We start from the raw sequence: 23,168 nt of genomic DNA, 5'->3' as shown, positions 1-23,168 counted from the left end.
AAAAAAAAAAAAAAAAAAAAAAAAAAAAAAAAAAACCACAGGAAAAAAAGGACTGAACCTGTATGAGAGCACATCTCAGAACACACGCTCACCTTATAAATTCCTACTCTTAAATACAAAAGACAAGATGCACAAAGCAGGAGCTGTGGACACAGGCGCAGCAGCTTCTTAAGTGAGAACATCTTTTGCAAGTGTTTTACTTGGTTAACACTAACAAAACTGATTTAGACTAAATTCAGGTCTAGCAACAAACAACTAAAACAAGCTCGTGGTTTCAATGCATACAGCACTCAGGCTACAGAAATCTCTTATGGGGAGCCACGCAATTAAGGTACGCACTAGCATACAGAGAAACAAACCATTTGTGTATTTATACCAGTTCCTTCATTAGCAACCTGTAACAACACATTTCTTATTCTTAAACTTAGAAACTTCACACCTTGTTTATCACTAGGCCTGATTCTCCATGACTTCAACTTGCTTTCCTTTTTAAGTGGACCTTATTGATCACAGTAATGGCTGAATTTAGGAAGAACAACCTTTGCACATCAGCACTCAGATACCCAACTACTGGAGAGGGAACTGAAAAGTTGAAAATCCTAGATATAAAAGTTGCCTGAGCTGTTTTAGGCCCACTGCTTCAGTCTAACTAGAACCCCGGTGCTTACAATACTGAACGTCTTCTGGTCCAGTTCTTCAGACTCCTCAGCTATGGGGACCGGCTCTCCACTTGCAGTGATATGAACGGGAGCATCGGACACCACAGACTTTTTGGATCGGTCTTTACTTTCAGGCTTGGAGTCATTCAACTGGGAAAAAGAAACAAAAGCCCAACCACAAAAACAACGCGATACTCTTTACAACAGCGGTTCAAGCACTCATGTTTTATTTTGCGAGTACTTATGCTCAATTAACAGCCATGCTTCATTTTCTCCCAGCTTCCCTTGGAGACCTCTCTTGATCCTCAAACACGACCCACCTTTACTGTTGCTAGGTTTTTAAATAAACTTGCTTGCTACTTTGCTAAACAATGGCAAAGAATAAAGGTCTGCTTTGTGATGTTATCTTGTAAGGCATTAAAACAGTGTTCAGCCGGGCGTGGTGGCGCACGCCTTTAATCCCAGCACTCGGGAGGCAGAGGCAGGCGGATTTCTGAGTTCGAGGCCAGTCTGGTCTNTTTCTGAGTTCGAGGCCAGTCTGGTCTACAAAGTGAGTTCCAGGACAGCCAGGGCTACACAGAGAAACCCTATCTCAAAAAACCAAAAAAAAAAAAAAAAAAAAAAAAAAAAAAAACCCAACATATTCCTGCTTAAACACTACTAAAACAATGTTCAAACCAATTCCTCCCCTCAATTATATGCCCACAAAACCTTCTGAAGAACTCAGTCACTGAAACTAGTTTGGGCTCTAATACCAGCCTTCCCTCCCGTCCCCTCTTTTTCTTTCTGCATAGCTTCTTTTGTTTTTCTTTTTAAGAATTGTTTATTTACTATATATACAATGTTCTACCTACATGTATGCCTACATACCAGAAGAGGACACCAGATCTCATTATAGATGGTTATGAACCACCATGTGGTTGCTAGGAATTGAACTCAAAATGTCTAGAAGAGCAGCCTGTGTCCTTACTCTGAGCCATCTCTCCATCCTGTTTTCTTTTTCTTTAAATTATTTTCCTATTTTCTTATCCTTCATCTTTTTTTTAACCTCCAAGTAAATTTTTTTGCATGCATGTAGGTTCTCAAAGATGTAACTTGGAATCCCTTTAATAATGATACATGTAATATTTACTTCTCTCTAAAGTGAGCTAGTCTCATTCAAATTTCATAATAAAATTTAAAAGAAATGGCTCCATTTAGTTAGCAAGAGTTTTAAAAAAATGGACCACTGATCCATCTCATATATGTATCTATTGCATAGTTATGATCTAGAAATAAGTCTACATTACAACCACCAAAAAATAGAAAAGTTCCATTTCTAAAGTTCAGCTTCCCTTTCCACATTACGAGCTGGTGCTCTGAAAGAATACGTACTTTATCATCATCCTCATCAGACTTCTCTGAAGGCGGGGGCGACGAGTCACTCTTTATTTCTTCTTTTACTTTGATGGACTTTGCTTTACTCTTTTTAGCTCTTGTTTTTCTCCTCTTTGAACCTCCCTAGAAGTAATTATTTGCATTTAATCAATTTCACTGATTTCCTGTTTTAAAAACATCATAACTACTAATCTGAAACTTAAACACATCTATTCTGAGTCTGTTGGTAATGAGCTACACCAAGTTTGGGGTCAACAGAGATGTTATAATTGATTATATCAACTACAACAATGTTAAAAGCACTGACCAATGTCATTATTCCTTCAGAAAGGAATAGAAATGAAGTTTTCACTCTCTGATATTTATATCACCTACAACTAGATTCAGTGATAACAACAAAGTGATAGAAATATTTTGAATACAATACAGGTAGTTGTTGGCATCATGTTCACAGGCAAACTTATAAAGGCGAAAAGATTTGGGGAGTGAGGAATTCCTCTTGGGCCTGCAGCAATCGGTCAGCAGCTGAGAGCGTTTGCTGCTCTCAAAAGGACAGAACCCACACAGTAGCTTACAACCACATATTAACTCCAGTTCCAGGGCTCAGATACCCTCCATGGACACCAGACATGTGTACAGATATACATGCAAGAAAAATATTCTTACCCGTACAATAAAAACAAGTTTTTACAGTGTCTTTTTTCATGTGTCATCTAAAAAAATCTTTTTTGAAGTGCCTCATAAAGTCCATGATCCTTAAAATTATATATTAAATGTTATAATACTTTGAATAATAAACTATACAGGTCTGGCCTCTCTCTACAGTCATAACCAGGTAAAAACAGTCTATTAAAGCACAATACAGTTTTTACAGTAACTATAGATAAGTAGTCAAAGACCCCAGAAGACGGACTGCTTCTGAACGTGCACATTTGAACTTACCGCACCAGAGAGTCTCTGAGCCTCTCTTTTTGCAAGATCCCTGCTAAGCAGTTTGATGAGGTAGTCTGCACGCGTCTGTAACTGTTTTGCTTGTGGCTTCTTATCAGGATCATCTGGAAGAATCTGAAAGAGCAATTCATGGAGGCTGTCTTTTATAAATAACATGAAAAGTGAACTGGTGAAAAATGCAATGTAATGAATATGCATTAGTTGACATTAAAGTTTTTAATATTCCTAGCTACGTCATAAACTACGAGAGGGCAGCAAGCTGGGTAGCAACAACAGTACTACGTGCAGTTACAAAATACAGTTTTATTTAAAGATGTATTTTATGTGTATGAATACGTGTGTGTGTGCGTGTGCGTGTGTGTCACTACACTGTCCTCATGAACAGAAGAGGACATCAGATGACATTAAACAGCTTTAATTTCCTTGGAAGCAAACTCATTCTTCTCTTCCGTTTTGTCTGTTTCTTTTTGCTGTTGCTTGCTTGCTTATTCACTGTGTGGCCTGGCTGTCCTGGAACTCCTTCCCTCTGTAGACTAGTCTGGCCTCCAACTCAGAGATCCCCCGCTTCTGCCTCCCACATGCTAGATTTAAAGGTGTGTGACACCACTGGCCATTTTTCTCTTCTTTACTGAGATCCAGTCTTACTGCTTATGTTTACCCCAGGCTGGCCTCAAACTTGTGCCAATTCTCTTGTCTCCGAGTACTAAGTAGGATCACCAGTGTTTACCAGCATGTCTGTCTCTTGAAAATAAATCCTATAAAAGAAATCTCACCAGGCATGGTGGCACATGCCTTTAATCCCAGCATTCAGGAGGCAGAGGCAGAGTGAATTCCAGGGCAGCCAAGGCTACACAGAGAAACCCTGTCTCAAAAAACAAAACAACGACAAAAAGGAAATCTCTTAGAGTAGCCAATTGTAACAACCAACACTAGAAATCACAAGCCTAAACCAACCTGGGTGAACAGGCTAGTGAGACATGTTAAAACACACAGGGATGCACACAGCCTCAAAACACACACACACACACACACACACACACACACACACACACACACACACACACTCCCACCCAAGGCAACAAGACCTCTCATAGCATGAGTGTCCCATGAGCACTATAGAGGAGGCAGGAGAATGCCGAGGCTACCTGGCCAGCCAGTCACATCTAATGGTAAACTTCTCAAACAATGAAAACCTCTATCTTGAAAGAGATAGACAGACTTCCTGAGAATGACACACAGCGCTGTCTTCTGGCCTTCACAAACATGACAAGCTGCCCATCCAAACACAAAACCATAAGCAGGGAAAAGATCACACAAAGAAATGCTTCCATGGCTTACATTTTATACAAGAGGGAGGGAGGGAGGGAGGGAGGGAAGCAGGCAGGCTGGCTCTCAGAGCAACAAAATAAAGCCATCCAATTTTGTACATTAGTTGATATTTTCTGAAAATATCTGATTTGCCAGGTCATGGCGAGCCCATGTCAGGAGGATCAAGAGTTCCAACCAGAGAGGCATTACTTAACATTATAAATTTCTAAGAAAGGTGTTACAAGAAGTTTAAGTTTCCTTTTTGTTTACTTTAATAATGGAAAAATTTTATACAAATAATTGATACCTGTCTTAATAACAAAATATAATTCAGAAATAAAGCAAAATCAGAGAGATTATTTAAATTCAATTACTTCATAAGACCCAAGCTCTCAATCATAAATCACAGAATTAGAGTCTTTATTTCCTTATTCTTAGTTAAATTTATCTTCAAAATAATTTATAAAAATTAAAGTAACTCACAGCCAATATTAACAGTCAACAGAGTCAAGAAAACTTAAGTACCTTGTGTGTTAAACTGAGGTCTGGATCCATTTTAATCATTTCCCAGCTTCCATAGCCATATTCATAGATACCAATTAACAAATTCGAATCGTCTTCTTTGCCCCAATCTATGTCAAAGTGAGCAGCCTTTGTATGGCATGGGATTGTATACCTAGCATTAAAGACAATAATTAATTCAAGTTAATAATGATCAAAACTATAATTTTTTTACAATATTTAATAGCTAAACGTGAGCACATGTTCAGGACAGAACATGTACCAGTGCGTACTCACTGCTTCCTCTCCTCCGGGTCTGAAGGAATGGACTTATGTAGAGGGACCAGCTCGTCCTCGTGGGCAATGACCAGCTTGGCATTCACCTGTACTCCGGAGATGCGGAAGGTTGGCCCCTTCACTTTTCCAAGTCTGCCACCTTGATTTTTTAAACAATAATACAGAAAAACATAACACAAAACAAAACACAAAACAGCATGTTATTACTTATGTCAATGTGTAGTACTCTTTTTTTTTAACTAAAAATCTTAAATTTCTCTATACCTCCTACTAACTAAATCAGAAGCTGTGAATTCAGAGTGCATCTACGACTATTTTTGTAGGTACAGGAGGGAGACTTGACACCAGTAGCCCCTAGATGGGACTTTCACAATGATTTCTTCAGTGCATCAGATTATTAAATCTTATGTAGGTATTTTTCTTCACTAGATGAATGAGGAAATAACTGTGCACACATACACAAGTTCTGTCCATCCAGTCGTGTCCTCAAAGGACAGCCTAACAGTAATGGCTACGCGCAGACGCACTGCCTAACTGCAGCTCTGCTCTCTGCGTGTCCATCACTCAGAACGGCAGGCATCTTTCAGAGTGACAAAGCAGGCTAACTGGAGGTATTTACCTGCTCGCTCTGGTCCTGAAGAACTGTCTTTTAAAGCTTTAACACAACCATTATGCACCAGTTCTCCTAATCTTCTGAGGTCTGTTTCTGACTTATCAACCAATTCAGCATCTCGAGCAATTGCATCTAACCTGTAATAAAAGAATATGCCTTTCAGTTAAGCATGTTAAATGAAGTGATACAATACAAAAACACTCTCATGAGCATTAATAATGGTAAAGATTTTATTACAGAACAAATGGTAGGCTCCTGGAGATTATATACACCAACCATTAAAAATCTGTTCCAATCTGACTGAAAAAGAGTGATACAATTTTATGACAATTATAAATAAAAATGTCCTGAAATTTATATTAACACAGAATCTACAAAGATTAACATTTATAGTTATTTCTAGCATCTAAAATAATCACACAAATATCGTTGCACTTTAAGTAATCTAGCTCAAAGTAAAGTAGAATGTATCTTTATATTGTAAATTTTAATAAGAACTGAGTCTTTGCTGCCCTGCATTGGTGAGATTACTAGTACAAAAGATAAGAGAAAGTCAGACATTATGCTAGTAACTTAGTTCTTTCTTAAGTACTTAATGAAAAAAAGATAAAGACTGAAAATACATTACAGCTATCAAAATGCAATTTAAGGAGTATTTTGCTGACATTTAAAGATAAGAAAATTCTAGAGACTCAAATCATACATTTTTAATAATCAATCAGAAATACTAAAGCAAATTCAATCAAGTAGTTAAACTGACTGGTAACTACATAATCATAATAATATATTACACATTTTATAACTATATGAGAAATAACAAATATATTTACCTCTCCAGAGGGCCACCAAATTTCTTATAGCTCTTGATAAACCTAACGGAAAATAAATTTTTGGTTCAAACATGTTTTATACAAATATATTTTATATGTATTATATATTTTTCATATATATGTATATATACATATTATATACACACACATATATTGTTTGGTTTTTAATATTTAAATAGACAGGATGTAGCTCAGTGGTATACAGCCAAGAATGCACAAAAAAGGTCCTGGATTTGATTCCCAAGATTGTAAAAAAACAGAAATAATAATCACAGATACAGACAGACAGGTGCACACGCATGCATGCACGCGCGCACACACACACAGACACAGACACACACACGCCACTCTGTAGTCATAACACATATAAAAATAAGAAGACACTTGAAGTCAGGCACAGTGGTGCAAGTCTCCAACTCTAGCACTTGGGAGGTGGAGGCAAGGGGATCAGGAGTTCCAGGACAGCCTGAGCTACATGAGACCCATGGCAAAATAACAAAATCAAATCAAACAAACAAAAAACTTCATTTAAGGTATTGTTCCCTGATTTAAGAAAAGAAGAAACTAAGCTATAAATCATTAGGACGTTAAGTTACACCAAACATAACACTGAATCACCCAAGAAGCTAAGATATCAATATAAATAAAACAATAGAAGCTAATTTTTATTTTAGAAATTACTTTATTTTTTTTAAGACAAAAGAAAAATGTTCAGAGCTACCACAAGAAGAGGAACTGTCTCCAGAGTGATTACCAACCATCACCCTTGTCACATCCTAAGGCTGACCAGGGTTTACTTGAAGGGTTAATTCGGATGATTATTATACCAACAATAGTAAACAAAAATTTTACGTCACAACAAAGCAACTTAAGTGGTTGATGGATGAGGGAAAATATCCAGAAAGTAGAAGATGAAATGCTTCTTCAACTAAAGACAGAAAGTCCAGCAAATCAGATGGTCATAAAGGTTCCCTTAATGAAAACTAACAATGCACTTAGTTTTCTTGTAGGAACAATGAGGAAGGGCTTTGTCAGGTCTATGATTTAAAGGAAAAGAGTTAAAAATAACTTGAAAGAAACAAACTTCTAAAACATAGAAATGCACAAGCTTTCATCAAACTTTACAGGTGAAGCTGCCGCCCAGCTAAGCTGCTGTCTCCCTTGGAGACCTGTGCACTCAGGGTGCTCCGGGAAGAGGCGGGCTCAGCCTCCTGGCCAGGCCGCCTTCCACTTCCACTTGCCTAGACCAGAGGCCTTCTTAGTGGCCGAGGATGCACCCGGATCTTACACAGGTAAAGTCTGCGCTCTACTGCTGAGTTCCATCCCAGCCCCAGGAATGAATGATAACTTTCAAAAACACAATCACAATGTTAAACAAGAAAAATAGAGAGCTAAATTAATCACCTGCAAAATTAGTAATGCCAGGGAACGTAGCTGGACCATGAGCTGTGCTAACATGTGCTTTTATTGTTCAAAGAGTCATTCTGAACCACAGCGAGAGAAAATAATTTTAATATACAAGTGGTGTAATAATAAATAATGTGCGAACATGAGATGTTACACCTTTCTTCCAAAGTTATAATCAATATCTAAGCAGAACACCCTAATTCCTGCATAGATATCTTTTTTATCCTCTAAAACCTCTCAATCTAGTTTTCACATTTAGTTTCATGCTCTAAAAACACCAAGTTAAAGAAAGTGGTCTATGTCCTCTTACCGCCGAATCTCCGCATCACTGAATCCTTTAATATTCTCCCGAGGGATAGTGCGTGGTCTCCCACGTTTCTTCGGCCGTTTCCTTTCTGAGAGTGAGTCACTATCAGACCCTGAGTATCTCCTGCTTCTACTCCGCCTCCCTTCACTTCCATTGAAACTGATCTGGAAAACAGAAACAAAAATATCCTTAAAGACAGGGTAAAGAAAGCTTGTTATCTTACAGGCAAAGACAAACACAGTGAACTACAATTAAACATTAGTCCACATATGGGAAACATTCCAAAGCCAAAATTAATCGAATAGAGAATAAAATAAAATGTAATGACTAAATCAACCGAACACCAGCTCTCTGTAAAAATATGATAATGGCTACTAACTGGCAACTTAGCATAAATACAAAACTACATGAGCTCAGTTATACTTAAAAAAAAAAAAGGAAATATGTAATTTCTTTGAAAACCTATCAACTTGATAAACACTAAATGAGCAATAACATAATGCTACAAAACTGGACACCAGGTACAATTCTTGTATTTCTGCTGCTGATTTAAGCAAAAGGCTATTTGGCAATATTTTATCCTAAACATCAAAAGCCACCATTCTGCTGGTCCTGACATGTCACTTCTAGACATTTTCCTGAGACCAGAAATGTGAAGTTGCATTGTCCAATAAAATTCTTCACATAAAGAAAAACAAAGGAATCCAGACATTTACTAAAGGGGAACTAGATAAAGTAATCCACAGTCTAGAATCCTTGAGGATCTAATTAACCCTGTTGTAGGATTAACATTTATCATCCTCAATTAAATTATGGAAAGCCAAAGAAAATTTCAGCACTGGATGGTAATAGAAGATTAATCCTAGTGTTCAATTTCACATCTCAAGAAAATTAAAAGAACAAATTAAATCAAAATCAAAAGAAATGTTAAAGAATAGAAACATAAAAACAGAAATGAAACAAAAAGTTTATTCTTGAAAATAAAGCTGATTAACCTAATCTTTACTTAGAATGATCAAGAAATGTAGAGAGAATCTCTTGTGAACTGTATGAAAGTCTATGGCCAATGAGCTAAGGAAGAAAATAGGAGGTGAGAATTTCAGCAGAGAAATTGGGGGTGGGGGTGGGGGTGGGGTGAGAATCACCCTGAACACTGAAAGAGGCAGCTGCATAACCCTGAGGAGAGGTAACTAGCCTTGTGGATGACAAAAACCAGAACAAATGGGTAAATAAGTTTACAAGCTAGTCAGGAAACACACCAAAGCTTTTGGATTAAACATTTAGTCATATATAATTAACTCTCAGAGTTGTTATCCCAGGAACAAAGTGGGCAAGGTTACAAAGAAAAGATTACCAATATTAGAAATAAATTGGCACGCATCACCAAGACATAAAAATAGTAAGTTAAGGTCATTCCTATAAATTCAACAGAGGAAAAAAAAACCCAGATTCCTCAGAAGAAACTATCAAACTGAGAAAGAAACAGTTCTTATCCATAAAAGAAATGGAAATCAGCTAAAATCTTCTAACAACAAAAACCATAGACCAAGAGTTTACCTGAAAATAATCCCATCATTTAATAAAGGAAAATTCCCAGAACTACTCCGAAATACTGCTATGAAACAATATTCTAAAATGACGTCACCTGCTTTGCACAGTTTCTCATTCTCGGGAGCATATAAATTTCCTCCAGCTCCTTTTGTCTCTCCTCCTCTTCTAACCGCCGTCTTTGCTCTTCTGGAATGATCTCCTCCCAGTTCTTTGAATTTCTTTCAGGTTCCAATTCAATGTCATCTTCATCCATATTTGAAAAATTGGCAACCTAATAAATTTCAGAATTTTTCAGAGTAAGTATAGTTTACAATATTGAACTCTAATTGACAAATTTACTCTTTTAAGGGAGAAACAGCTGAGCTAGGAGACAGCTCAGCCTTCCTGAGCAGCCGTCTACCGATGACTGCTAATTAGCTAGTTATCTCTGCAGCAGAGCAACGTAGGCCAAACCAACTGACTTCTGCGATTCCTCCCTCCAGCAATGATTCTCTGACCTTTGTTCAGCATTATTAGTAATTAATAACAGAACTCAGGGGAGATGACAAACGTAGTTAATAAAATGACCAAACTGTGAAGTATATTACTAAAATGCTGAAGGAATTCCTTGCCTATGAACTTCTGAGTGCCACAGGATCCTCCTCCCCTTTGATAAAAACAGAACAAGGGTAGTTGATAGATCCTGAAGACAACCTTAGGTAAGTAACCAGCTTTCTAGATCTTGGCTTCCTTCTTTGCCACTTGTAAAGGAATGGACAAACACTATCTTTCATGAGGACAACTTCATACATTTAAAGTTCTAAGATGTCTTTCTAAGATGTCTTTTCTAAGATTGTCTTTTTTTGATTCTTTGCTTGAGCCTTAAAGGCCTAAGCCATCTCTCTAGCTCAGTAACCTGCTTCTTTAAAAAAACAAACAAAAAATAACCCCTACTCACTCACCTTCCTCCTGAAATCACGTGCCTCACGCTGTGTCCGACCTCAGCAGGCCAGTGACATGGACAAGTGTTATGACAGTTACTTGGGCTGTCTCCTTTTCTGGAGTGCTCTTATTTTTAATAATTCTTCAATTAAGTTTTGTTGAAATCTAACCCAATAAAAATCCAAGTTGTGAAGGAGGCAGAGGGGGTGCACTCAGGGGATGTGAGTTGTGGCAGTACATAGGTATAATCAAAATATACTGTACAAATATATAAAATGTCCAAGGAATAAAAAAAAAAACTACCTAAAAATAGCAGCTGAGACATGGGAATCTGAATAAAGTTCACACTCATCCATGTATTTACCCTAAATATGCAGAACACACTGTTTGTTGAGCGTAATTCTGGCTGTAAATTAGAAATCCATCGCACAGTGAATTTAATTACCCATATACAATTTGGTCATAGGAAATGCTGATTGTTTGACTGAGCAGAAACTTTTGTACAATACAGAATATTTTAACATAAAAACTATCTTGTTAGTTCTGTTTAAAGAAAGATATCAAAACATTAGCTGAACCCTGTGCAGTGTGCAGTTCTGAGGAAAGAAGAGGCCTACCTTAAACTGGGACAGCAGCTCATCCCCCACGGTCAGGGGGCCTGGCTCGTTCTCGTGCGTCTCCGCTCTCTTCAGGATCTCATCAATATCCATTTCCTGTATTAAAAGGGAGTTGTTATTTTAAGTACACACGCACCTCCCCCTGCTGACAGACCACAGATTCCGACAGGCTGCTGCTGACCTGGGGCTCCTGCTCCTCTCCTTCAGGCTCCTTAAAAAGCTCCTCAGCACCAAATTTTAAAATGGCTGATAACTCCTCTTTATTGAAGGGGGTGGAACTGGAAACATGAAAAAGAGAAATTCAATCTTTACAGCAATATTTTCAGAGCATATTCAGTATAGTTGCTTTGTAAGTGATGAGGAAGTCATGTGTGTAAAGTTTTAATCTACTTATTTTAAAACTATGAAACCTGCTGGGCGGTGGTGGCACACGCCTTTAATCCCAGCACTCAGGAGGCAGAGGCAGGCAGATTTCTGAGTTTGAGGCCAGCCTGGTCTACAAAGTGAGTTCCAGGACAGCCAGGGCTATACAGAGAAACCCTGTCTCGAAAAACAAAAACAAAAAACAAAAAAAAAAAAACTATGAAACCTGAGACATGGAAATTAAGAGAATTCCTCTGTGTGATCGACCTGTAACAGTCAAGCAAGGCACCTGTGTGTATGCCTCTAATACAAATCAGTCTAACATCTTTAAAAGTATAAAATAACCACACACAGCACAGTGCAGTCCACTTACATGAGTTTGGGGTGGCCCCTCCCCCACAGCAGTTCTCTTACAGAGCAGTGCCCACCTTGATGGAGCCGAGCCTGTGTGCAACACTGTCTTCCCCGTGGTATCCATTCTTTGAATAACAAGATGATCCAAAACCATTTTCTTTTTGGCCCTTTCAAGAATATCTTCTTCAACTGATCCCTTTGTAACCAAGCGATATATATTCACCTGTAAAAGCAAGCATGAGAAGGAAGTTGCAGTAACAAGGACCTCTTGCTAATTGAGTGTCCAAACAGTGGTGCATAAATAAGACTCCTCCTGTACTAAAGGTTTAAAACTGTCAATGTAAAACAAAAATATAAAAATTAGCAACCACATGTTATGTCCAAAGCTAAAAGTTCTGCCATTTAAAACCCGATTTGACTCTTTCTTTCATCCCCCCTCCCCTTCTCCCTCCCCCTCCCCCACTGCTGCTCTGGTTTAGTGACTCAGCACACTTTGGATACATTTCTAAAAAATGAGCCACACAGACCAGTACTGAACTGAGGTTGTTGCTGCTTGACTTCAGGACACGTCAGAGGGAAAATGAGGCAATGTGGTAGCAGGTCATATGGCCTTCCTGTAAATAAGTCTAAGTGCTTAGCACACCACCATTGCTGAGTCAAAAGGGACCCCATCCCTTAACTCCCATAGAAGAATAGTCATGTGACTTGACCTTCCCGCCACATTATTCTCTTATCAAACTTCACCAACTGGAAGCTGATCACTGAAGGTTCTAGATGGTTGTGGAAGGTTGGTCATGTGAGCCACCTCCCTGGTGGCTGAGCCCACACCTCCCACAAAATTCTGTCATTCAGGCAGTTCTCTGACTTCTGCTACTCTTCATACATTTCTTAGGAAATTTTATTTGCTTATTTTTATATATTAAAAAACAAGAAATGATCTTTATTTTTTTTTTATGTGTATGGGTGCTTTGCCTGCATATATATATCTATGTACCACATCCATCTCGGTGCCCACAGAGGCTAGAACAACAACCCCTGGGGCTGGTTGTGAGACTCAATTGAGTGCTAAGAAGAAAACCTGGTGTTCTTAAGCACTGAACCATCTCTCTACCTACAGAAATGATTTACTTTTAAATTATAATTTATCTGGTGGGGAAAAAAAAGTGAAAAAAACACCTACAAACCTCTGACTATCTTTATATAGTTTCTTTGATTCTAATGTTTGTTGCATTTTACTGAAGTGCATTCTATTAAACTACATAGACAGCTCTGTTGTCTATGTAGTTTAATAGAAAAACTACACAGTGTGAACAAAGCTTTAACTTCCTGTGTCACTGGCCAAAGGAACACCCGCCCTTGTTTTGTTCAAATAGCAGCAGTTAGTAGTACAAAGCCTGTCAGATCGGGCTGGCTCCTGTGTACAGAACTGTGTATGCCCTACTTGAACTATCAAAGGTTGATAATTATGCCAACAAATGGAGTTTCTATACTGAAGAGGTGACACTCACTCTAGTTACAACCTAAACTGTGTGCAGACCCTGATAGGTCTCTCGGTTCTGTCCATTCTGGGGTCCACCTGCTCATGGCTGGGCCTCGGGAGTCTCCATTATCCCAGTCAAGTTTGAGATTGCAATTTTTATACTATATTTAGAAAAATATAATAAAAGTCCAATAACAAATTAAAATACCTGTTTCTTCTGCCCAATTCGATGAGCTCTTGCCTGAGCCTGAAGATCATTTTGTGGATTCCAATCAGAATCGAATATGACAACAGTGTCAGCAGAGGCCAGGTTAATGCCTAAACCCCCAGCTCGGGTAGAAAGCAAAAAGCAGAAATCCTGCAAGGAATTTTAAATATACAAAATTTCAGATCTAAGCTGTGACCAACATGACTCAAAGTCATTTTACAAATGACTTTATGAACTTCAAGTGTTTTGCTAGTGATACTATTAAATCGAAAGACAACATTAAAAAAGAAATACTGCTCAAGTGGAAGTGCACATGAAAAAGCACAAGGCTCTGAGCGTCATCCTCATGAAAACAGGTAAACAACAACAGTAACTCACATGTAAATCTTCATGAGGATCAGTCAGCAAGATTTCAAAACAAAGCCATGTAGCAATAACAGATAAAATTCAACGTAATACTTAACTTCAGAAAAAAACAGGAAGGGTTGGGATGTGGCAGTAATATTTTTTCTTAACAAATACAAGTCACACAACAAATTCTAATGACAAAGGGCTAATTTATATTGAAGTATATTAACTATAATATGTTGAAATACTACTGACAGATCAAATTTTAACATATAATAAACCTAAACGCTAAGGAAGCAAAGCAGCGCCAACCAGAGACATAAAACTGAAAGGCATTCATACCTCTGACCCCTCAGCGTTAAAATGATCCAGGGCCTGTTTCCTCAGCTCCCCTTTTATTGATCCATCTAATCTCTAGAATAAAACAAATTAATACTTCACAAACCACATTCAAAGGTTAACAACTAAGATCATTAAGTCCAGGGTAACGACATTGGAACTCATGAGAACAAGGAAACTGTGTTTACGAAGTCCCAACCCAGACCGTCTGAATCAGACATCCTAGCGCTAGAGTTTACCAACCACCTAAGGATTCTGACAGTGCTCAGGCTTGAGATGAATGCATGGGCTCAGGCATCTGGTCAAGCAGCATGAACTTTGAATGACTTCAGCAAGCGAGTCAACTCCCCTCACCTGTTCCTTCACAGTAAAGAAGACCCAAGGAGCAAACAATGCAGTGCCCGGCAGCCAAGCAAGCTCTTACTAAGCATTTGTGAACATGGGGTGTAACTTCATAGCAGAAAGCATTTGCCCAGTGTTCAATCCCTGGCATGGGGGCGGGGGCGGTTACGTAAGTACGGATTGGCTGTACACTAGGTCTACCTTGCTACTCCAATCCATTCTTTTTTGGTTTTGGAACCCTGAAGATTAAACCCAGAGTCTCACCCATGCGAGGCAAGCACTTCATGACTTGACTACATCTGCAGCCCACAAGCCAAGCTTTTAAGTGATGCATTAAGGTACTATTTTGGGAAGCAATATGCCAAGCTCTGCTATCTTCATTAGTATGCAGAAATGTATTCATAATGAAAGTTATAATCATTGTTGGACCATTATCATATTCAGTAGTATTAGAGGAAAAATAGCTCTAACAATTAGCACAAATGTCAATCATTATTAGGAGATAATGACTGCATAAGAAATGCAAAGTATAGCTGTGATCATACTTAGAAATACTGTAATAACTAGATGCAGTGTGTGCCTTTTCCATTTACAGTAAGTCAGTGGCTTAAATGTAATTATGGTCCTGCAAGGTGATACTTGCTAAAATATCTAAGCATATTTTGCTGTTGTTACTGAATCATTTTTTTTTAACTTATAAAGCTGGAAGTGATCAAATACTGTTTGCTTACGGAACTGTCCCAAAAAGTTATTCAGAAAGAAAAAAAAAAAAAGAAATGCAAAGTCTAAAGCAATTGTGCTTACAATCGAGATGACTAAGCAAGTGCCTATAGCACTTCTGTAAACCAGCAATAGCAGACAGCCAAGAATTATGACACCATCTACAACAATAAAGACAAAAATGTAAAAAAATAATGCAAAATATATACAAAAATGTTTTTAGGTTTCTAGGAGTGTGGCTCAGTAGTAGTGTACCTTCCCAGTACATACAAGGCACAAACTTACCTCAGTATCACCAAAAAAAAAAAAAAAAAAAAAACAGGAGAAAGTGTATTTTTGGTTGTTTCATTTTGGGTTTATCCCATAAAACAAGACTAATCAAACTGAAACCTGGGCTATAACTTATTTAAGTTTCAGGTTCAAACAGAATAGAGGTAAAACTGTTAGCTTGCTTGCTTGCATGCATGGTTGCTTCTGAGTATGGTCTGTGCATTTCTGGCTAGTCTTGAACTCAGAGATCTGCCTGCCTCTATCTCCCCATTCCTGGGATTAAATGCTTACAATAAGGTGCCCAGCAAGCCCTACCTGCTTCCACTCACAGAATTGCTAGTAAGAATTCCTAAACTCACAGTCTCTGAAATATAGGTTAGTGAGCGTCCAACACTTCACATTGATGGCTTACTACTATGCTTCTTTAAATCTGCTGAATCTGTTATCATTGTCCCCGTTCCGTGCAAGGTTCCCAGACCTCAATACTTTATTGCTGTTAGACAAACTTTCTTGGAAAATGAAGAGACAATGCATGTTAAAGATATAATAAAGTTGATTTTTATGTTTATTTATGTGTGCATGTCCTAGAAGGCCAGAAGAGGATGTCAGGTCAGCTGGAACTACAAATGACGTGTGCGAGCAACTGAAGTCAGGTCCTCTTGCAGAGTAGCAAGTGCGTTAGCTGCTGATTGTTAAATACCCTGAGCTTCTGGGGCACCTTAGGCAGCACGTGAGGACCTGTTCAAAGCCACCACGAACAAGGCCCTGCTATCTAAACAGTAGAAGGAAGGGGGTGGTGTAGCTGCTTTGTAGAACACTGAGCTAGCCTGCACCAGTTGCTCAGCTCATTCCACAGCACCATACAAACCAAGCTGGCTGCAAATGCCCTAGTGCTTAAGGGAGATACAAAACACATAATCTGTGAACGCGGTGAATTCAAAGATAGCCTGGACAGCCTGGGTTACAGAAGAAAGGCAATTTGAGAATTTTACTAATGTTTCTACATTACATTATATTGTACTTTTAACTCTAAAAACTTTTTTTATTTTATTTTTGTTCATATGTGTATATACACACACGCATGCAAATGCCCTCAGAAGCCAGAAGAGGGTGTAAGGTCCTGTGAAGGTGGAGTCAGCTCGTTGTGAGCCATACAAAGGAAGTATCTGCTTCCATTTTCTATCTCCAGTCCCAAGAAAAAATTTTAAGGAATTAATTTTCAGTGTGGTTTGAGAATAGTGCTCTAAGCTTTCTTTTGAATGAAAAGGTCTAAACCTGAAAAAAAATTCCTATTTCTTCTCCATTAAAATACAAATTGCAATTAATAAAACCTATGCATCATTTACTGTGGCATGACTTAAGAAAACATAAAAATATTTCCCTTTGGGAAGCAATGTAGGAATGAGAAACTTTGGGCCGAGGACGAACCAGAGTCTTCAGATGCATTTCTGTATAGCTCTCCACTTGATGATGTGTCCAAACAGTTCCTAACTAGGGTAATGCTGCAGTCTGTTCCCCGCACATTACTATTATTGTGTTTTTATTGTGCTAATATCACCAACACATAAAGGTATAGTATTCCTACTTTCAAACTACATGTATAATATAGCACAGTGTGAGCAGACTCTGTACACTAACTCTTCTGCCTACGGTAAACATCCATCATGTACTAGTCGTGTGCACAGAGCGTCAGCTATATTCCTGGTACTATTCCAAGAGGCCAGTAAAAAATGGTAAAAAGCAGGCCTGGGAACCTGAGTCCAACCCTGGAGCCCACATGAGTGTGGAAGGACTGACTCCACAAACTGTTCTCTGACCTCCACAAGAGCACCAGAGCACGAACACACACGCACTCACCCTCACATCCTCAGACTCCCATGCAGAAACACACACACAAACACAAGACTAGTGACAAAGAAATCACTACTAGGTATAATGTACTGAGACTAGGACCTGACTAACACTGAAACACTCACCAGTGTAGGCTTGAATCCCGCTGAACTTCACTATGAACTGCAAGTACAGGATGTCAGCCTGCTCTTATCTGAGCCCTGCTCAACTTTTTTTCGGCAAACCACCCAAAAGGCTGCTCACAGCACACAGAGCATTACAGCCTGACCAGCCTGCATGTGTCCAAGGACAGCTTCTCTTTCCAGATGTCATCTTAATTCCCAAAGCTTGCCCTTGAGACCCGTCTTAGCACAGAAATACCACTTTAGTCCAGCTTTTAACAATACAACATAAAAACAGAATTAAAATTTAGACAAAAAAAAATGAAACTTAGAAAAGTAACAAATGATTCTCTAAGTATGTTTAAGAGAAATATAATTTATATGCAAAATAATCTAAAAAGTAACTCAATAAAATAAGCCCAAGAATACAATGAAATGTAGAAACAAGGAAATGCTTACTTGAAAGGGGAATTGGCGATACTTCAAATATTCTGCAAGAATATCTAACATCCGCACCATCTGAGAAAAAATGAGTACTCGATTGCCTCTTTCTCTTAGGCGAATCAACAGCTTGTCGAGAAGAATGAGTTTTCCGCTGCTACGGATTAAGTGCTAAGGAAACAGGAGTACACCTGTTAATTACAAAGTGGTAAAGCAGCAAACGGTACAGAGCCCCACTTAACATCACAGTGGTTTCCACTATTTAGAGTTTAAGCTTTTCATAATGCTGAAGAGAAACTTTACTTTGGCTCTCAAAACTGTCTAGGACTTTTCCCATCTTACTCTACTACATTAATTAAACCCGCCCTAACCATGCGTAACAAGACTATTATTTTTGCTGTATCATTCTACTTGCTAGCTCTTACACTATTTCTCCAAGACTTAGCCAAAACAAACATACGTTAAAAAAACAACAAACTAGCAGCTAAACCAACATGGAGCAAGCAAATATGTCCTTTTTTAATTCAGGGATCCTCACCCCTCAATGAACTACTGTGCCTGAATCCCAAGTGTGTCGTCACGTCTGAGCTGCCTCAACAGTAACAGAGGGGTAACATCTATGAAGGGAAGCCCCCCTTTAGGCTGCTATCTACAGTCAGATTTAGCCATATCACAATCTCTAAGGCACTAATAGATTTTGTGTGATAAATCGCAACAACCCACTGGTTTGAAAGACTATGTTTATAAATTATTATTTTAAAAGCTTTCATAAATACAAATAATAACAACACCATTATTTAAATGAACATTATCCAAAGAGAACTTGCCATGAATATATTAAATTACTCTACTATTTTTAAGCCAAAACTGAAATACATATTCTTAGAATTCTGCTTTACCAATAGAAATAGCTAAAAATTCTTACTTGTAAGGCCTCCTGTTTATTATAGAATTCATTATTATCTGGTGGTTTAATGAGGTAGCAATGGTTACAACATTTCTTTAGCTCCATCATAATGTTCAAAAAGCCTGAGGTACTGCCCTTGGAACCCTTGCTGAGGGCTTTGTAATTCCTAGTTAAAATCCACCTGCAAAAACAAAAGTCACATAAACAATATTCAGCAGATCACAAAGATAAATTCTGAAAGCTTAAAAACAACACTAGTCGTCATTCTCAAGCTCCTGGTTACATACAGGATGCACTCAACCTCATATGTAAGACTCAAAACGTACACATAACCTGTCTGATCCATCAACCACATACAAAGGCTTTCTGTGTACAATAAATACATTAATCATTTCCTTGAGTTTTGTGGAGCAGTGATGCACAGTATTAATCTTCCTAGAAATTTCATTCCATCAAACAAGTAATTAGAACCATATCTTTTCCACCAAGTCTTATGAAAATACCCGGCTTTAGTCACACTCTAAATTGCAATTATGTGATACTCATGCAACTTGAAAAACACTTCAAACCACATACAATTCTCTTCAAAACTATTTTAGTTACTTCCTTTCTCATAAATTTACCTTATGAATAGAATTAAAAATACCAAAATATCTAGGTATTTTTTATTATCTTTCTTTTCTACTGATTACTTAGCATTTGCCTGACTTAACTAAAGAGCAAACAGGAGTCCGTGTACAATGCTTAATTCTGAAGGAGATGCTACAGGCTCAAAGCTTATTTCACAGAGTATCTCCTGTGTTTCTGGAAGAGATACTCTAAACACTTTGTACACAAATGTATGGCAATTGACTTTCAAGGCTAATTTGGGCATCAGTCAGGACTGTGTTCTCCACCTCATCCCCAACCCTGAAGGAGGTACATACAACATTTAAAGCCACATTTTGTTACCATAGTAACTGCAAAAAAAGTCCCCAGAAGCTATAAGGGTTATATATCTTTTTTCTCCTTTTAACTGTTCCATAGTCTTTTCAATTTTTAAATTTTCCTAATTTTCCACATACAACAAAAAATATTTAATATTACTCTTTTCCATTATAAAACATTCTCACCATAAACAAAAACCCAAATCTAAACAAGCACTTGATCTACAGGAAATAAAAAGAATATTTTTAAAGATTCCAGAAAAATATACAGTGAAAAATTTATTCAGAAAAATGTTTCCTTATCCAAGGAATTTTAAGGGAGACAGACACCTACAAGTGAGGCACTTAATTACTATAGAAAGATCATAATTCATTTCTGACGTAAGCAAAATTTAAAGTTTGAGGCAACATAGCAAAAGCTTTACTGAACATTGACATCAAAAAAATATTAAGGACTGGAGAGATGGCTCAGCAGTTAAGAGCACTGGCTGCTCTTCCAGAGGTTCTGAGTTCAATTCCCAGCAACCACATGGTGGCTCACAATCACCTATAATGGGATCCAATGCACTCTTCTGGTGTGTGTCTAAAAGACAGCAACAGTGTACTTACATTAAAAAATAAATATTTTAAAAAATAAAAAATAAAATGTTAAAATTTTAAGGAGTATAATAGTATTTTTAAAAATTATTAGAGCTACATGAAGAAACATGGATAAGCAAAAGTCCCTGACATGTTTGAAAAGAAGAAACAGAAGGAACTAGGTACTAATAAACTCAACCTCTGACCACAGGCGCCTGGAACTTCTTTGAGGCAGGGCCATGCCCTACAGTCTTAGGTTTGCCTGCAACTCACTAAGTACGCTGGATAGACTGGCAACCTCAAGCCCCTGACCACCTCCAAGTACTGAGACCACAGCACTCACCATAACACCCACAATAAACCCATTTGTAAGTGCATGGAACTTACAGATTTTCACCATAAAATTTAACTTCAGATTCCAAATATAGTCACAATGTGTTTCTTTGTACAAGTAAATATCAGAATAGATGTTAGGATATATTTTTGTTCTTATCCTTTGAAAAGTTACTATATAAATTTGACAAGAGACTTACACAAAATATAACTTGTTCGTGTTCTTCAAAAAAGAGAGGGGAAAGCTAAATAAAATTTTGTCTAAGGTTTCTCTGTCAATTACTACAATTGATGGATTTATCAGACTTGTTGAAAGGTAAAAAGTGTGACTGGGGCATACATAACGTATGTTATAAACATGGCTTGGGAGTGGGAGAGATGGCTCACTGGTTAATTGCACGTGCTGCCCTCACAGAAGTTCTCAGTTTAGTTCCCATACAGAAGTTCATAAGCATCTGTAACTTGGGTTCCAGTGGCTCTCATGCCCTACTCTGGCCTGTGTACCAGATACCAGGCATGTACACGGTACACATACATACATGCAAACCAAGACTCATACATCATATACATAGAAGTCAGTCTTTTAAGACAATGATTTAATCGTGGACCCAGCACTAAAGCTCCCTGCTAATCAGCCCCAGAATAAACTTATTTTAACCTGAGTGAGCTGATGCTGCTCTAAGATCCTGTATGTGAGGACGCACGCCCCACCAGAACAATGACAGCTAGCCCTGAATCCCGTGCTCTCTACCCGGCTTACTTGTAATATTGCTTCTGTAAAGCACTCATTTCCATTCTTAAAATCTGCTCCACCTTGGCAGGAAGAGATTTTTCCACATCTTTCTTAACTCTGCGTAACAGAAATGGCTCAAGCTCCTTGTGGAGGCTTGCATAACCATATTCTCTGCCTTTGCCGTGTTCTTCTTCAAAATCTTCCCATGAAGAAAACCTTTAAAATTTTAAGGAAAAATTACAAATAAAAAGCAAAACTGTACATAAGAACTAAAATTAGTCACCTCTAAGTCTTGAGACCCATGCAAAAAGTTCATCCTACACACACACATACACATACACACAAAAAAACATATATGTGTAAGTATATATGTTATCTACATGCATAGATGAGTGGGCATCTATGATGCAACCTGAGTATATTGAAGGCCAGTCTGGACACAAAAAGTACAAACGAGGGCAGGAGATGTAGCTCATGGCAGACTGCTACCCTACAATGTATGATATACTAGGCTCATCTTGCAGAACAAAGATTAAATATGAGTAAGTTAATGATTGCTCTTGAATTAAATTCTTCAAAGACACAATTGTCACTAAAATATTTCTCAAAACAACAACGTAAAGTTCAAGACATATTGAAAAAAGAATGTGTATGTGACCTAGGACAAATTATTTAATTTTCTGGTCTGGTTTTCCTTTACACAATCAGATTACTAGCAGTCTCTGTATTGTAACTGTTACTGCACATACATGGTACATACACATACATGGAGGCAAACCACTCATACACAGCTCTGTATACTCTGGAGATTTTATATTAGAATTAAAAAATCTAAATTTAGAAATCCAAAATTAATTCCACCCCATTTTTTTTTTCGTTTTTAATGATCCAATGTCATTTAAATCATGAACTCTATTCTGTAATATTTTTCCCAACTAAATCTGAGCACATAAAACTATGAACAAAGCCGTCTCCACATGTTGTCTTACTTCTCTGGCATAATGAAATGCAGCAATGACCAGAGCTCTTTCAGGGAGTTCTGTAGAGGAGTTCCAGTGATTAGGAGACGATGATTAGATTTAAAGTCAATTAAAGTTTTATACAGAAGGGAATCATCATTTTTTAATCGATGTGCTTCATCAACACCTATAAATGCCCAATTCAGACCACCAAGGAATGCCTTAAAATGAATAAAAAAAAAGAAAAAAAAACAGTTAATATATTTAGAGAAATAAGAATTCAAATTTAACTTTTTCATTTGATTTAAACTTACTATTACTAAAAGGGGGTAAATTAAAATCAGAAACTATCATTTTAATCTCAGCATTTGGAAGGCAGAGGTAGGTCAATCTCTGAGTTCAAGACCACCCTGGTCTGGAGAGTTCTACAACTACCAGGGTAACCCAGAGAAAACACTAAGAACCAAAACAAACAGATTTTATGACTGAATTGGAATCCTCAAATCAAGCAACTTATCATGCAAAATAAAACTGCTTCAGTTATTAATTTCACTATTAGAAAAGAGAGAGTGTCA

At 37.8% G+C, this 23,168-nt stretch overlaps 1 protein-coding gene across 1 annotated transcript in view; it reads right to left on the bottom strand.

The window, feature by feature from the left end:
* Positions 1-23,168, bottom strand: part of Chd1 (chromodomain helicase DNA binding protein 1) — a 66,443-nt gene that overhangs the window by 10,438 nt on the left and 32,837 nt on the right. The window contains exons 14-31 of the mRNA XM_021221055.2: positions 22,624-22,814; positions 21,662-21,850; positions 19,082-19,244; positions 18,175-18,327; positions 14,435-14,506; positions 13,745-13,894; positions 12,131-12,279; positions 11,521-11,617; positions 11,340-11,435; positions 9,896-10,072; positions 8,254-8,414; positions 6,537-6,578; positions 5,713-5,843; positions 5,094-5,232; positions 4,821-4,971; positions 2,979-3,101; positions 2,034-2,159; positions 669-809 (exon numbers count right to left, since the gene is read on the bottom strand). Of these exons, the coding sequence (XP_021076714.1) occupies positions 669-809; positions 2,034-2,159; positions 2,979-3,101; positions 4,821-4,971; positions 5,094-5,232; positions 5,713-5,843; positions 6,537-6,578; positions 8,254-8,414; positions 9,896-10,072; positions 11,340-11,435; positions 11,521-11,617; positions 12,131-12,279; positions 13,745-13,894; positions 14,435-14,506; positions 18,175-18,327; positions 19,082-19,244; positions 21,662-21,850; positions 22,624-22,814 (2,451 nt within the window). The remainder of the gene's footprint in view (positions 1-668; positions 810-2,033; positions 2,160-2,978; positions 3,102-4,820; positions 4,972-5,093; positions 5,233-5,712; positions 5,844-6,536; positions 6,579-8,253; positions 8,415-9,895; positions 10,073-11,339; positions 11,436-11,520; positions 11,618-12,130; positions 12,280-13,744; positions 13,895-14,434; positions 14,507-18,174; positions 18,328-19,081; positions 19,245-21,661; positions 21,851-22,623; positions 22,815-23,168) is intronic.

Source organism: Mus pahari, chromosome 21, assembly GCF_900095145.1.
Source record: "Mus pahari chromosome 21, PAHARI_EIJ_v1.1, whole genome shotgun sequence".
NCBI lineage: Eukaryota > Metazoa > Chordata > Mammalia > Rodentia > Muridae > Mus > Mus pahari.
Note: the sequence above shows the minus strand (reverse complement) of the source record. Positions and strands in the feature narration are given on the sequence as shown.